This window comes from Anomalospiza imberbis, chromosome 13 (genome assembly GCF_031753505.1).
Source record: "Anomalospiza imberbis isolate Cuckoo-Finch-1a 21T00152 chromosome 13, ASM3175350v1, whole genome shotgun sequence".
NCBI classification, from domain to species: Eukaryota; Metazoa; Chordata; class Aves; order Passeriformes; family Viduidae; genus Anomalospiza; species Anomalospiza imberbis.
The window spans coordinates 18,537,322-18,551,003 of NC_089693.1; the positions used below are offsets into that span (position 1 = coordinate 18,537,322).

At 57.4% G+C, this 13,682-nt stretch overlaps 1 protein-coding gene across 2 annotated transcripts; it reads right to left on the bottom strand.

Moving 5' to 3' along the window:
- Positions 1 to 115: 115 nt before the first annotated feature.
- On the bottom strand, positions 116 to 6,595 carry LOC137481587 (zona pellucida sperm-binding protein 3-like). 2 transcript variants are annotated; one of them, XM_068203360.1, is made up of 9 exons: positions 6,231 to 6,595; positions 4,153 to 4,271; positions 2,985 to 3,088; positions 2,405 to 2,582; positions 1,309 to 1,429; positions 1,116 to 1,207; positions 705 to 820; positions 377 to 460; positions 116 to 270 (listed from the first exon to the last, which is right to left on the bottom strand). In XM_068203360.1, the coding sequence occupies exons 1-9, from the start codon at positions 6,567 to 6,569 to the stop codon at positions 161 to 163; spliced, it is 1,263 nt and encodes a 420-aa protein (XP_068059461.1). In that variant the 5' UTR covers positions 6,570 to 6,595; the 3' UTR covers positions 116 to 160. The 2 variants fall into 2 exon arrangements, with proteins under 2 accessions (XP_068059461.1, XP_068059462.1); XM_068203361.1 differs by lacking the exon at positions 4,153 to 4,271 and having other exon boundaries at positions 6,231 to 6,587.
- Between the last annotated feature and the right edge of the window lie 7,087 nt (positions 6,596 to 13,682).

A 13,682-nucleotide genomic window follows, 5' to 3' on the forward strand; every position in this document is an offset into this window, starting at 1 on the left:
CAGAGTTTATTGGGATTTCTGTTGGTCCTTGAGATTTATTGGGTTTTCCATCGATCCTTGTGGGATTTTTTTGGGATTTCCATTGCTCATTCCGGGGTTTACTGGGATTTCTGTTGGTCCTTTTGGGATTTTTCGGGATTTCCGTTGCTCGTTCCGGGCTTTATCGGGAATTCCAGCGCCTGAGGCCAATGGCCAGTGCGGCTCCGGCCGCAGCCACGGCGGCCACCGCGCAGGCCAGCGCTGTCCCCACGGCCAGCGGTGTCACTGCGCCTGCGAAGGGACACCGAGTGACACGGAGGGGAGTGGGGATTGTCACCCGGCGTCACCCGGTGTCACCCGGTGTCACAGTGTCACCGGTGTCACCTGAGGGACTCACCCTGGTGGCCCTCGGGGCGCTGGCCATGCTGGGCACTCGCAAACAGCACGGGACCGATGACAACGTCGGCTTCAGAGGTGGCACCTGGGGACAGCGGGGACAGTGAGGGACATGGGGACAGTGAGGAGGGATCACCCCACCCCCATGGTCCCCATGTCCCCATGTCCCACTGTCCCCATGATGTCCCCTGTCCCACTGTCCCCATGTCCCCCGTCCCACTGTCCCTGATGTCCCCCTGTCCTCTTGTCCCTCTGTCCCCACTGTCCCCATGATGTCCCCGTGTCCCCCTGTCCCTGGTATCCCCAGTGTCCCCTGGCTGTCCCCTCACCGTGCCCGTCGTGTCTTCGGTAGCGGTGGCCGTCCCAGGGCTCTGGTGGCCGCTGGCCGCAGTTGCCCCGCTCGCAGCAGCTGCAGATGTCCCTTGTCCCCTCCACGGGCGCCCAGCTGCACGGGGAGGTGACACCGTCAGCCGCTGCCAGCGGGGTGGGCAGGTGACACCAGGGAGGTGCCACCGGGGAGGTGACACCACAGAGGTGACACTGGGGAGGTGACACGAGGGAGGTGACACCAGAGAGGTGCCACCAGGGAGGTGACAGCGTGGACATGACACCAGGGAGGTCACACCACAGAGGTGCCATGGGGGAAGTGACACCGGGGAGGTGACACCGGGGAGGTGCCACTGTTCAGGTGCCACACGGAGGTGACACCGGGGAGGTGACACTGGGGAGGTGCCACTCACGTGTTGCGCGCCTTGCTGAAGGAGCAGGCCTTGTTCAGCGCGTCCGGGCTCTGCTCGGCCGGCGTCACCTTCAGGTGACACGTGATGTAGATCTGCACCAGGGGACACTGCTGGGGACACCGCGGGGCCACCGGCAGGGGCTGGGGACAGCGGGTGTCCCCGTGGTGTCCCCGCGGTGTCCCCGGGGCGTTACCAGGCTGCGCGGGTCGCCGGCGAAGCGGAAGGCGTCGATCTGGAAGCGCAGCACGTCCTGCCGCGGCCGCGGGGTGACAAAGGCCGAGCTGGTGGCATCGGAGCGCCCGTCCACCAGGCAGCTGTGGGGACAGCAGGGTCACACCTCGGGGACAGCGGGGTCACAGCCATGGGGATAGGGTCACACCCAGGGGACAGTGTCACCACTCTGTGGGTGTCCCCCAGACCCCACATTGTCCCCAAATGTCCCCAGATGTCCCCAAACTCACCTGTTGAAGTTGATGAGGGCGTAGTGGGGCAGGATGGGGAGCCACCCTCCCCCTGACCCAAATACAACCCTAAATGTCCCCAAACTTCCCCAAATGTCCCCGAAGTCACCGGGAGCAGTGAGGAGGGACGAGGTGTCACCACCCCTGACGGTGTCTCTGACCCCAAATTGTCCCCAGACATCCCCAACCCACCCGCTGAAGTCACCGATGGCGCAGTGAGGTGTCACCACCCTCGACTGTGTCCCAGACCCCAAAGAGTCCCCAGATGTCCCCAGATGTCTCCAAATGTCCCCAAACTGCCCCGTTGAAGTTGATGAAGGAGCAGTGGGATGGCACGAGGAGTCACCACTCCCTGACCGTGACCCTCCCCCCAAATTGTCCTAAAATGTCCCCAAATTATCCCAAATCATCCCCAAATATCCCCAAATGTCCCCAAACATCCCCAAATGTCCCCAGATGTCCCCAGACGTCCCCAAATGTTCCCAGATGTCCCCAAATGTCCCCAAACATCCCCAAATGTCCCCAGATGTCCCCAGACGTCCCCAAATGTCCCCAGATGTCCCCAAATGTCCCCAAACATCCCCAAATGTCCCCAGATGTCCCCAGACGTCCCCAAATGTCCCCAGATGTCCCCAAATGTCCCCAAACATCCCCAAATGTCCCCAGATGTCCCCAGATGTCCCCAGCCATGCCCAGTGCACCCATTGAAGTTGGTGATGGTGTAGTGGGGTGGGATGAGCTGCCACCCTCCCCATGACCCCAAAGCATCCCCAGATGTCCCCAAATGTCCCCAATCGTCCCCAGATGTCCCCAGATGTCCCGGCGCACCCGTTGAAGTCGATGATGGCGTAGTGGGGCTCGTTGCCCGCGCCGGGGCCCAGGGTGGCCACGCAGGAGTCGACAAAGAGCCTCAGCGGGACGTGGCTGTGGGCGCCCACCTCAGCCTGGATGTTCAGCACGTCCCCCAGGCGGAACGCCGAGAAATCCCGCTCCGAGCTCCAGTCCTCTGGAAAACCCCACAGGATCAACCCCAAAGTGACCCCAAAATGAAAAAAGGGATGGGAAAGGGGGAAATCCCAAAAATCCAGCTCCGAGCTCCAGTCCTCTGGAAAACCCCATGGGATCAACCCCAAAGGGATCCCAAAAGGGGGAAAGGGATGGGAAAGGGGGAATCCCAAAAAATCCCTCTCTGAGCTCCAATCCTACGGAAAATCCCACGGGATCAACCCCAAAGTGGTCCCAAAAGGGAAAAAGGGATGGGAATAGGGAAACCCTAAGAAATCCTGCTCGGAGCTCCAGTCCTCTGGAAAATCCAGCGGGATCAACCCCAAAGTGGTTCCAAAATGGGAAAAGGGGTGGGAAAGGGACAGGAAAGGGGGGAAAGGGCGGGAAAATCCCGATCCCACACCGTTCATGAGGCGCAGAGAGAAGAGGAGCTTCTCCTGGGAGGCCAGCGCGGAGTTGAAGGGAGCCCAGGTGGGACGGATGGAGCCACTGGAGACGTTATCCCGCCTGGAATAGGGAATGGGGCCAGGAATGGGATCAGGAACGGGATCAGGACACTGGGAATGGGACACTGGAGATGTTATCCCGCCTGGAACAGGGAACGGGATCGGGAATGGGATTGGGAATGGGGCACTGGGAATGCTATCCCACCTGGAACAGGGAATGGGGTCGGGAATGGGATCGGGAACAGGATGGGAAACAGGATCGGGAATGGGGTCGGAAATGGGATTGGGAATGGGACACTAAGAATGGGACACTGGAGACATTATCCTGCCGTGAACAGGGAACGGGGTTGGGAATGGGATTGGGAATAGGACACTGGGAATGGGGAACCGCTGGAGATGTTATCCCACCTGGAAAAGGGAATGGGGTTGGGAACAAGATCGGGAATGGGATTGGGAATGGGACACTGGAGACATTATCCCGCCTGGAAAAGGGAGTGGGATCGGGAAAGGGACACTGGGAATGGGGCACTGGAAATGGGGAGCCACTGGAGACGTTATCCCACTGGGAAAAGGGAATGGGACACTGGGATGGGGTTGGGGACTCTGGGCATGGGGATATTGGGACAGGAATGGGGACACTGGGAATGGGAATGGGGAAAATGGGACAGGAATGGGACACTGGAACAAGAATGGGGACATTGGGATGGAAATGGGGAAACTGGGAATGGGACACTGGGAATGGGGAGCCACTGGAGATGTTATCCTGCCTGGAAAAGGAAATGGGACACTGGGCATGGGGATATTGGGACAGGAATGGGGACACTGGTGGCATTATCTCACCTGGAAAAGGGAATCGGAAATGGCAATAGGGACACTGGGAATGGGGACAGTGGGAATATGGGATGGGATCCCTGGATGGGAATGGGATTCCTGGGAATGCTGGGATGGGAATGGGATTCCTGGGAGTGCTGGGAACACGGGATGGGATCCGGGATGGGAATGGGATTCCTGGGAATGCCGGGAAGGCAGGATGGGATCTGGTATGGAAATAGGATTCGTGGGAATGCTGGGATGGGAATGGGATTCCTGGCAATGCCAGGAACACGGGATGGGATCCAGGAAAACCTGGGATAGTGGCACTCGATGGGAATGACGGCTGGGTCGCTGCGCACGATGGCCGGGTTGCTGCCGGGGCTGGGATCGTAGCTCAGGAGCGTCCGGTAAATCAGGGAATCGGGAGTGACCTGGGAATGAAATCCGGGAATTCCGGGGGAAAAGGATACATCAGTGCCGAGTGAGAGAGAATTGGAAGAAATGAGGGAATCTGGGAATGAAAACTGGGAATTCAGTGGGAAAAGGGTTCCTCAGTGTCGAGTGAGAGAGAATTGGAAGGAATGAAGGAATCTGGGAATGAAATCTGGGAATTCTGTGGGAAAAGGGTTCCTCAGTGTGGAGTGAGAGAGAATTGGAGGAATTGAGGGAATCTTGGAATGAAATCCGGGAATTCCGGGGGAAAAGGGTTCCTCAGTGCTGAGTGAGAGAGAATTGGAAGAAATGAGGGAATCTGGGAATGAAAACTGGGCATTCAGTGGGAAAAGGTTTCCTCAGTGTCGAGTGAGAGGGAATTGGAAGGAATGAAGGAATCTGGGAATGAAATCTGGGAATTCCGGAGGAAAAGGGTTCCTCAGTGTCGAGTGAGAGGGAATTGGAGGAATTGAGGGAATCTGGGAATGAAATCCGGGAATTCTGTGGGAAAAGGGTTCATCAGTGTGGAGTGAGAGGGAATTGGAAGGAATGAGGGAATCTGGGAATGAAATCCGGGAATTCTGTGAGTCTCTGGTCAGGGATATCAGCAGGGTGGGCGGGAATTCCAAGAAATTGGGGATTTGGGGTGATTTGGGAATAAAAGTGAGGAATTCCATGGGAGAGGCCACCCCTCATCCCAGTAGCACCACTGGGCTGGCAGGGAATGCTGGGGGAATCCATGGAAATGGGGAAAAAGGGATGGAAAAGGGTGAAAATGGGTGAAAAAGGGGAAAAGGGATGGAAAAGGGGAAATGGGGGGGGAGGGGGAAAATGGGATGGAAAACGGAAAACGGATGGAAAAATCTCAGTTTTCAGGGAGTTGAATTAAACTCGAGGGAAAGGGGGCTTTTCCCAGAGGAATGGGGAAAAGCTGTAGAAAAAACGCTCAGATTCCCAGGAAATCCCGGCTTCTCCTTCCCCGGGAATTTTCCCGGATCCGGCCCCTGGATCTCCGTAAAACCGGGAACAGACGCGGCCCCGGAGCCACTCCAGTTGGGAATTGCGGGATCGGGACAGGACTCACCCGGATCCCCCCACATCCCGCGATTCCCCGGGAGAGATCCTGGGATGGGAACGGGACTCACCTGGACCTGCCTTAAACCTGGGAATTGCACGGACCCGGGAGCCGCTCCCGGTGGGAATTCCGGGATCGGGACGGGACTCAAACCCGGGAATCCGCACGATCCCAGGAGCCGCTCCCGGTGGGAATTCCGGGATCGGGACAGGACTCACCTGGATCTCCCCAGACAACCGCGGGAGCCGCTCCAGGTGGGAATTTCGGGATGGGAACGGGACTCACCTGGATCTCTCCCGACACCGCGGGATCTCTTGGAGCCGCTTCGGGCGGGATCCCGGGATCGGGACAAGGACTCGGGAATCCGCACGATCCCGGGAGCTGCTCTGGGTGGGAATCCCGGGATCCGGACGGGACTCACCTGGATCTCTCCCGACACCGCGGGAGCCGCTCCTGGTGGGAATTTCCGGATGGGAACAGGGACTCACCTGGATCTCCGTTAAATCTGGGATTTGCATGGACCCGGGATCTGGTCCAGGTGGGAATCCCGGGATAGGAGCGGAATCCCGGGATGGGAACGGGACTCAAGCCCGGGAATCCGCACAATCCCGGGAGACGCTCCCGGTGGGAATTTCGGGATGGGAACAGGGACTCACTCACCTGGATCTCCCCCGACACCGCGGGAGCCGCTCCAGGTGGGAATCCCAGGATGGGAACAGGGACTCACCTGGATCTCCCTTAAATCTGGGATTTGCACGGACCCGGGAGCCGCTCCAGGTGGGAATCCCGGGATCGGAACAAGGACTCGGGAATCCGCACGATCCCGGGAGCCGCTCCCGGCGGGAATCCCGGCGGGAATGCCGGGACGAGAGGCGGGACTCACCTGGACGGTGCTGCCGCACTCGTGCAGGCCGGCGCTGAAGGTGACGGTTTTTTGGGACGGATCCAGGCGGGAATGTTTGCAGGCGGCGGGGCCCAGGCTGAGCTCGGCGGCGCTGACCAGGCGCCCGTTCCCGAACAGGTCCCGGTGCACGGTGACCTCCAGCCGCGCCTCCTGGCACTGCACCTCCACCGGCGCCCGGGAATGCGGCCGGGAATGCGGCCGCTCATCCCCCCACAGCCCGGGATTGGGATCGCTCCACGCCCGCTCCCACGGAGGAGGCGCCGCCGCCGCGGGGGCCGCGCAGAGCAGCGCCAGGAGGAGGCGGATTTGGGAGAGCATCCCGGAAAATCCCTGGAACTGCCGGCGCGCCGCTTCAGCCCGGGGTTATATCCCGCTGGGAACGAGCCCGGCTCCCACCCCCTCTCCCCCGCCCCCTTTGGAATTCCAAGGGCGCCCCCCGAGCGCGTTCCCGTCATTTCCGGGGTGCCGCGGCTCGGGGTGAGCGTTCCCGGCGGATTTTTGGGAATTGTTTATCCCGGCAGGAGCCGCGGAGCCGCGCGCCCGGGGAATTGTTTGGGCTCGGCGCTGATAAGGAGCGAGCCAAGGCTCCGCTTCTCCCGGGATCCCGAATTCCAGGGATGATCCCAAAGCCCCGGAGCGCCGCTTGCCCCTCGGATGAGGAGTTTTGGGAAGAGGAGTGGGGGGGGAGAAGGTTCTATCCCAAAGAAAAAATGGGATTTGGGGTTGGATAATGGGAAATGATAGAAACCCCAATAATTGCCGCATTTCCCCCAATTCCAGGGATGATCCCAAACCCCCTGAGCGCTGCTTTCCCCCTGGATGAGGATTTTTGGGAAGAGGAGTAGGGGGGAGAAAATTCTATCCCAAAGAAAAAATGGGATTTGGGGGTGTCGCTGTCACCCCCTAATTCCAGCCAAAATTCCTTCTTTTTTTGGGGGATGGAACGAGGGGAAAAACAAAGCCCCGGGATGATCCCTGGAATTGGGGATCCCGGGAAAAGCCGAGCCTTGGAAGAGGATTTTTTGGGGATTTGGGTTTGGATGATGGGGAATGACAGAAACCCCAAAAATTCCCACATTTCCCCCAATTCCGGGGATGATCCCAAACCCCCGGAGCTCTGCTTTCCCCCTGGATGAGGAATTTGGGGGGATCCCACGTTTTATCCCGAAAAAACGAAGGAATTTTGGCTCCTGGTCTTGGAATTTTGGGGTTTCCGTCATTCCTGGTGATCCAAACCCCTCTGGATGCACAAATCCTTTTTTTTTTTTTGGGGGGCGGGGGAATAAACTTGGGGTCATCCCTCCATTCCCAAAAATCCTCATCCAAAACTCCAGGCCCCCGAATGCCAGGGATAAACCCTCGTTCTATCCCCCCCAAAAATGTGGGATTTGGGTTTGGATCATGGGGAATGACAGAAACCCCCAAAATTCCTGCATTTTCCTCCCTCCTGGCTCTTCCTGTCCCATTGGATCCAAGAAAAAGGGAAAACAGGGAGAATTTATTTATTTCTGGAATAAATCCCATAAATTTTCCAGGCTCATTCCCAATATTTTTCTGATTTTTGTGGGGTTGTTTCATTCCCTTTGTTACCCCAATCCCGTTTTTTATGGATTTTTTTAATGGAATGTTTGAATGGAGTTTTTTTAATTGAATTTTTAATGGAATTTTTTTGTATGGATTTTTTTTTAATAGAATTTTAATGGAATTTTTAATGGATTTTTTTTAAATGGAATTTTAATGGATTTTTAAATGGAATTTTTAAAAATGGAATTTTAATGGAATTTCTGTCGTCTTTCCCCCCCTCCCCCCAACTCCTTTCCCAATTTTCCATCAGCTGTGTTTTTCCCAAATCCCAAAATCCCTCTTCCCTTTTTTCCCTGGAAAAATCCCCCCAGATTTGGGATTTTTTTTTTCCCAAAATCGATCCCAAAGGAATTCCTGGCATCAATCCCAAAGGAATTCCCAGGATTTTGGACCTGGAACCAACTCAACATTCCCAAAAATTTTTATGGATCAGCATCAACCCCTCTGCTGCTTTCAGGGGTTTTCTGCTTATCACAAAACTCCGAATCCTGGTGTTTTGGGGATTTTTGGGGTTTTTTTGGGGGGATTTTCTCCCCCACCATGTTTAAAATCCTTTGGAAGCTGCGCGGAAATTCCCGGAATTCCAGAGGCTGAGCTCCTGCGTCAGGGAGATATCGGGAATTCCGGGAATTCCGCGGCTGAGGGGGGAAAATCCTTGGATTCAAGGCCTCTCCTCATTCCAGGAAACTCCGGGATTCTTTTGGGATTTTGGGAAAAAACCCTCGGGATGGATCCAGAGGGGAAAATTCTGGGAATGAAGGGGATCCACAAGGAAAAGAGGATTTCTGATTTCCCAAGAAAAAGCAGAAGATGGATGTTTTGGGAATTCCCAAGGGGCTGGGAAAGCAAATCCAGGGTTTTTTCCCCATTCCATTTTCCCTCAAAATTGAGTTTTAATCCCAGGAATTCCCGGAGCTCCGGGAATTCCGAGGGTTTTCCCTCATCCCAGATTTCCTTGGGGTTTTCCCAGATTTTCCTGAGGTTTTCCCTCATTCCCGGCTCCGGGTTTGGGATTTGGGCTCTTCACAAGTTTTTAGGATCAAAATCTCTCTGGATCCCAGGAAAACCGAGGGGTGATCCCAAAAAAACAAAAAAAACCCCAAGGGATGATCCCAAAAAAAAACCTGGATTGGGAAGGAATCCATGAGGATTTGGGGCCTGGAAAGGGATTTGGGATTTCTTCCCCAAATCCCAAATCCTCCTTGGAATCTCATCCCAAAGAATTCCATCTGAGGCAATCCCACAATTCCCAGTTTTCCATGGCCAGAAATCCCAAATCCAAGGGGTGCAAACCCCAAATCCCTAAATCCATGAAAATTCGCTCCAGAATTCCCAAATTTTTCCTTCCCCAGCCCCCACAGAATTCCAGGATTTGGGGATGGCAGTGGGAAAACCCAAAATCCCATTAAAAAAAAAAAAGGGGGGGGGGGAAACCAGGAAAAGGGAATTTCGGAGCTGTTTTTGGGATCGCTTTTGGGATGGGGGGAGGGAATTCCGGGCTCAGGAATTCCAAGGATTGTTTATCCTACTAGGATCCAAGAATCCCAAACAATCCTTGGAATTCCGGCCTTTGCAGTTCCGGGGGGTGAAATTCCCACCTCTCTCTCACCCCAAACTGGGATTTTTTCCCCCTAAAAACGGCCCCGGATTCATTCCCATTCCCGCATTTTCCAGCATGGGAAAAAATCCATGAAAAAATGGGAGTTTGGGAAGAGCTTTTCCCTTTTCCCAGAGCTTTTTCCCAGGAAAAATCCCGGCTGGAGAGGGGGGATCTGATTCCAGAGGGATTCCTGGGATTTTTGGGATCAGGGAGCTCCCAAGGCAGGAAAAATCGGGAAAAATCCCATCCAGGATCCCAAATTTCCTCCTTTTTCCTGGGATTTTCCCACTGGAAAAAGGCTGATCCCAAATCCTGGTGGGAATTCCCAGCTCTTCCCCCTTTTCCAAGAGCAAAAAATCCGGGAAAAACTGAAATTTTGGGATTTGGGATCCTGGGATCCCAAAAATTGGATTTTTGGGATTTGGGATCCTGTAATTCCCATTTTTCCCAATCCCAAACTGGGATTTTAGATCCTGGAATTTCCAAACCCAAAGTGGGGTTTGGGATCCTGGAATTTTTTGGGGAAAAATTGGATTTTTGGGATTTGGGATCCTGTAATTCCCATTTTTCTCAATCCCAAATTGGGATTTTGGATCCTGGAATTCCCAATCCCAAAGTGGGATTTGGGATTCCAGAATTCCCATTTTTCCTGGAATTTCCTGAGAATTTGGGGGCATCCATTTGGGATATTTGGGAATATCCCAGGAATGGCCCCCAGAGCGAGGATTTCCCGCTCTGGATTGGGATTTTCCATGGGAATTCCAGCTGGGAACAGGAGGATCCCACGGGATCGCTGGGAATTTTTGGGGTCAGGAATGAGACACCAAATGGGGCAAATCCCACAGAATTCTGGGATCTCAGTCCCAAGGAGGATCCCATGGGATCGCCGGGAATTCCGGGATTCCCAAACTGGGAATTTTTGGGATCAGGAATGTGACCCCAAATGGGGCAAATCCCACAGAATTCCAGGATCCCGATCCTGATCCTGCCATTCCCAAGGAGGATCCCACGGGAACATTGGGAATTTTTGGTGTTGGGAATGTGACCCTAAAGGGGCTGATCCCACAGAATTCTGGGATCTCAATCCCAAGGAGGATCCCATGGGATCACCAGGAATTCCGGGATTCCCAAACTGGGAATTTTTGGGGTCGGGAATGTGACCCGAAATGGGGCCAGTCCCAGGGAATTCCGGGATCCCGATGCCGACCCTTACAGGGTTTGGGGTCCCCTGGTGTTGGGGACACTCCAGGGACACCAGGAGAGAGTTTGGGGTCACTGGGGTCAGGGTGGCACTCCAGGGTTTGGGGTCACCTGGGACGGTGACACTCCAGGGACACCACAAAAGGGTTTGGGGTCACCTGGGGCTGGGGACACTCGAGGATTTGGGGTTCCCCGTGATTGGGGACACTCCAGGGACACCAGGGCAGGATTTGGGGTCACCAGGGCGGGGTTTGGGGTCACCTGGGATGATGACATTTGAGGGTTTGGGGTCACTGGGGACAGAGTTTGGGGTCACCAGGGTTGGTGACACTCCACGGACACCAGGACAGGTTTTGGGGTCACCAGGGCGGGGTTTGGTGTCACCTGGGATGGTGACATTTGAGGGTTTGGGGTCACTGGGGACAGAGTTTGGGGTCACCAGGGTTGGTGACACTCCACGGACACCAGGACAGGTTTTGGGGTCACCAGGGCGGGGTTTGGGGTCACTGGGGTCAGGGTGACACTCGAGGATTTGGGGTCCCCTGAGCTGGTGACACTTAAGGGACACCACAAAAGGGTTTGGGGTCACCTGGGGTGGTGGCACTCCAGGGACACCAGGGCAGGATTTGGGGTCACCTGGCTGAGGATTGAGAAAACAATTTTGGGGCTGTTTTGCCACCACCTCGGGGGACAAATCCCAGCGGTGCCACCCCAGGTGCCACCTCGGGTAACAAATCTGAGTGGTGCCATCCCCGCCACCACCCCAGGTGACAAATCCGGGAGGTGACATCCCCACTGCCTCCTCCCCACGCGACAAATTCGAGCCGTGCCACCTCAGATGCCACCCCAGGTGACAGCTCCGAGTGATGCCACCCAAATGCTACCTCAGGTGACAAATCCGAGCGATGCCACGCCGGGGGACAAACCCGAGCGGTGCCACCCCAGATGCCACGCCGGGGGACAAACCCGAGCGGTGCCACCCCGGGTGCCACCGCCGGGACATCGGGGATCCCGCCGCGGTCCCGGCCCCGCTTGGCGACACTGTCGCCGCGGGCAGGTGGCGTTGTCGCCGGAGCGGAGATGGGGACAGGAACGAGGAGCGGCGGCGCTTCCTGGCGGCTCCGTCACGTGAGGAGCGACCGAGCCCGGCCCGGCCCGGTAAACGGGATTGGGATCGGGATCTGGGATTTAGGACCGGGATTTGGGACCGGGATTTGGGATCGGCATTTGGCACCGCGGGGATTTGGGATCGGCATTTGGGATCAGGATTCGGGATCGGCATTTGGGACCGCGGGGATTTGGGATCAGAATTTGGGATCGGCGTTTGGGACCGCGGGGATTACGGATCGGGATTTGGGATCGGGGCAGCCTCGCCCCAAAGGGGGCGGCAGAAGGGGTTTGTCCCCAAAGTCCCCGTCCCGGCCTTGTGGCGGTGCCACCACCCCCCGTGTGGGGAGGGGGAAGGGAAGGGTCGGGTGGGAAGAGGGCCGGGAATGGGGTGGGAATAGGGCCGGGAATGGGGCCGGGATTAGGGTGGGAATGGGGCCAGGAATGGGGTGGGAATAGGGCCGGGAATGGGGTGGGAATGGGGCCGGGAATGGGGTAGGAATAGGGCCGGGAATAGGGCCGGGAATGGGGCCGGGATTGGGGCCGGGATTAGGGTGGGAATGGGGCCGGAGATGTCCCTCCGGGCCGGGACAGGGACAATGGGCCCAGCCCGGAGCGGGCCCGGCACGGCGGGGGCGGGGCTCGGCCACCGGAACCGCTCCACGGCACCGGCAGCGCCTTCCCGGGGCGGGATCCCCTTCCCAGTCCTACATTCCGATCCCACAATCCCCTTCTCAGTCCTACAGTCCTCATCCTGGTCCCACATCCCGGTCCCACATCTCCATCCCGATCCCACATCCCGGTCCCACATCTCCATCCCGATCCCACATCCCAGTCCCAAATCCCCATCCCCATCCCAATCTGACATCCCCACCCCAATCCCACATCCCCATCCCTATCCTGGTCTCACATTCTGCATCCCGATCCCATATCCCGGTCCCACATCCTGATCCCACAATCCCCATCCCGATCCCATATCCCCATCCCGATCCCACATCCTGGTCCCACATCCTGATCCCACAATCAGTATCCCGGTCCCACATCCCGATCCTACATTCCGATAATGGTCTCACATTCTCCATCCCAATCCCACATCCCGGTCCCACATCCTCATCCCAGTCCCACATCCCGGTCCCAAATCCCCATCACGGTCCCAAATCCCGATCCCACATCTCCATCCCGATCCCAAATCCCATCCCACATCCCCATCCCGGTCCCACATTCCGGTCCCGGTCCCCGCACTCCCGGATTCCTCCGGCACCGCCTCGCAGCTCCCGCCCTCCCTCTCCACTCCCTCCCTCTCCCCGCTCCTCTTCCCGCCGCTCCGTCCCCGCCGCGCCCCGCAGGTACCGGAGGGGACCCGGGGACAAACCGGAGCCCCCGGGTGGGGGGACCCGGGGACAAACCGGAGCCCCCGAGGGACCGCGGGCGGCTCCTGCCCGGGGAGAGGGGCCGGGCGCATTTTTAGGGCGGGGTGGGAAGGGGGATCCCTTGGTTTTGGGGTCGCTGCCGGGGGGGGTTTGGGGTCGCTGCCGGGGGGGTTTTGGGGTCGCTGCCAGGGAGATTTTGGGGTTGTTGCCACGGGGATTTTGGGGTCGCTGCCAAGGGGGGTTTGGGGTTGCTGCCGGGGAGGTTTTGGGGTCGCTGCCTGGGGGATTTTGGGGTCGCTGCCGGGGGTATTCTGGGGTCTCTGCCAAGGGGGTTTTGGGGTCGCTGCCAGGGTGTCCTCGCTTTTCCCTCTGTCGGGGCAGGAAGGGGCGGTGGCGCCAAAATAGTTTTGCTTTCGTTTCCACCGGCGCTCGGTCAATCCCAAATTCCAGGAAGACCGAGAGCTCGGGGAGGGTGGGGAGGAACGAGCGAGGGGCGGGACAGCAGAACCCCGAGCGGGATTTGTAGGGCCGAGCTCCAACTTCCTCCATCCCACGGGCGAATCCTCGCAG

Excerpts from the sequence above, each read along its gene's own strand:
- LOC137481587 (XM_068203360.1), bottom strand. The coding sequence starts at position 6,569 with ATGCTCTCCCAAATCCGCCTCCTCCTGGCGCTGCTCTGCGCGGCCCCC. Across the intron at positions 1,208-1,308 it reads CCGGCGACCCGCGCAGCCTG|ATCTACATCACGTGTCACCT; the intron begins GTAACGCCCCGG and ends CCCCTGGTGCAG. Across the intron at positions 461-704 it reads CCGAAGACACGACGGGCACG|GTGCCACCTCTGAAGCCGAC; the intron begins GTGAGGGGACAG and ends CGCTGTCCCCAG.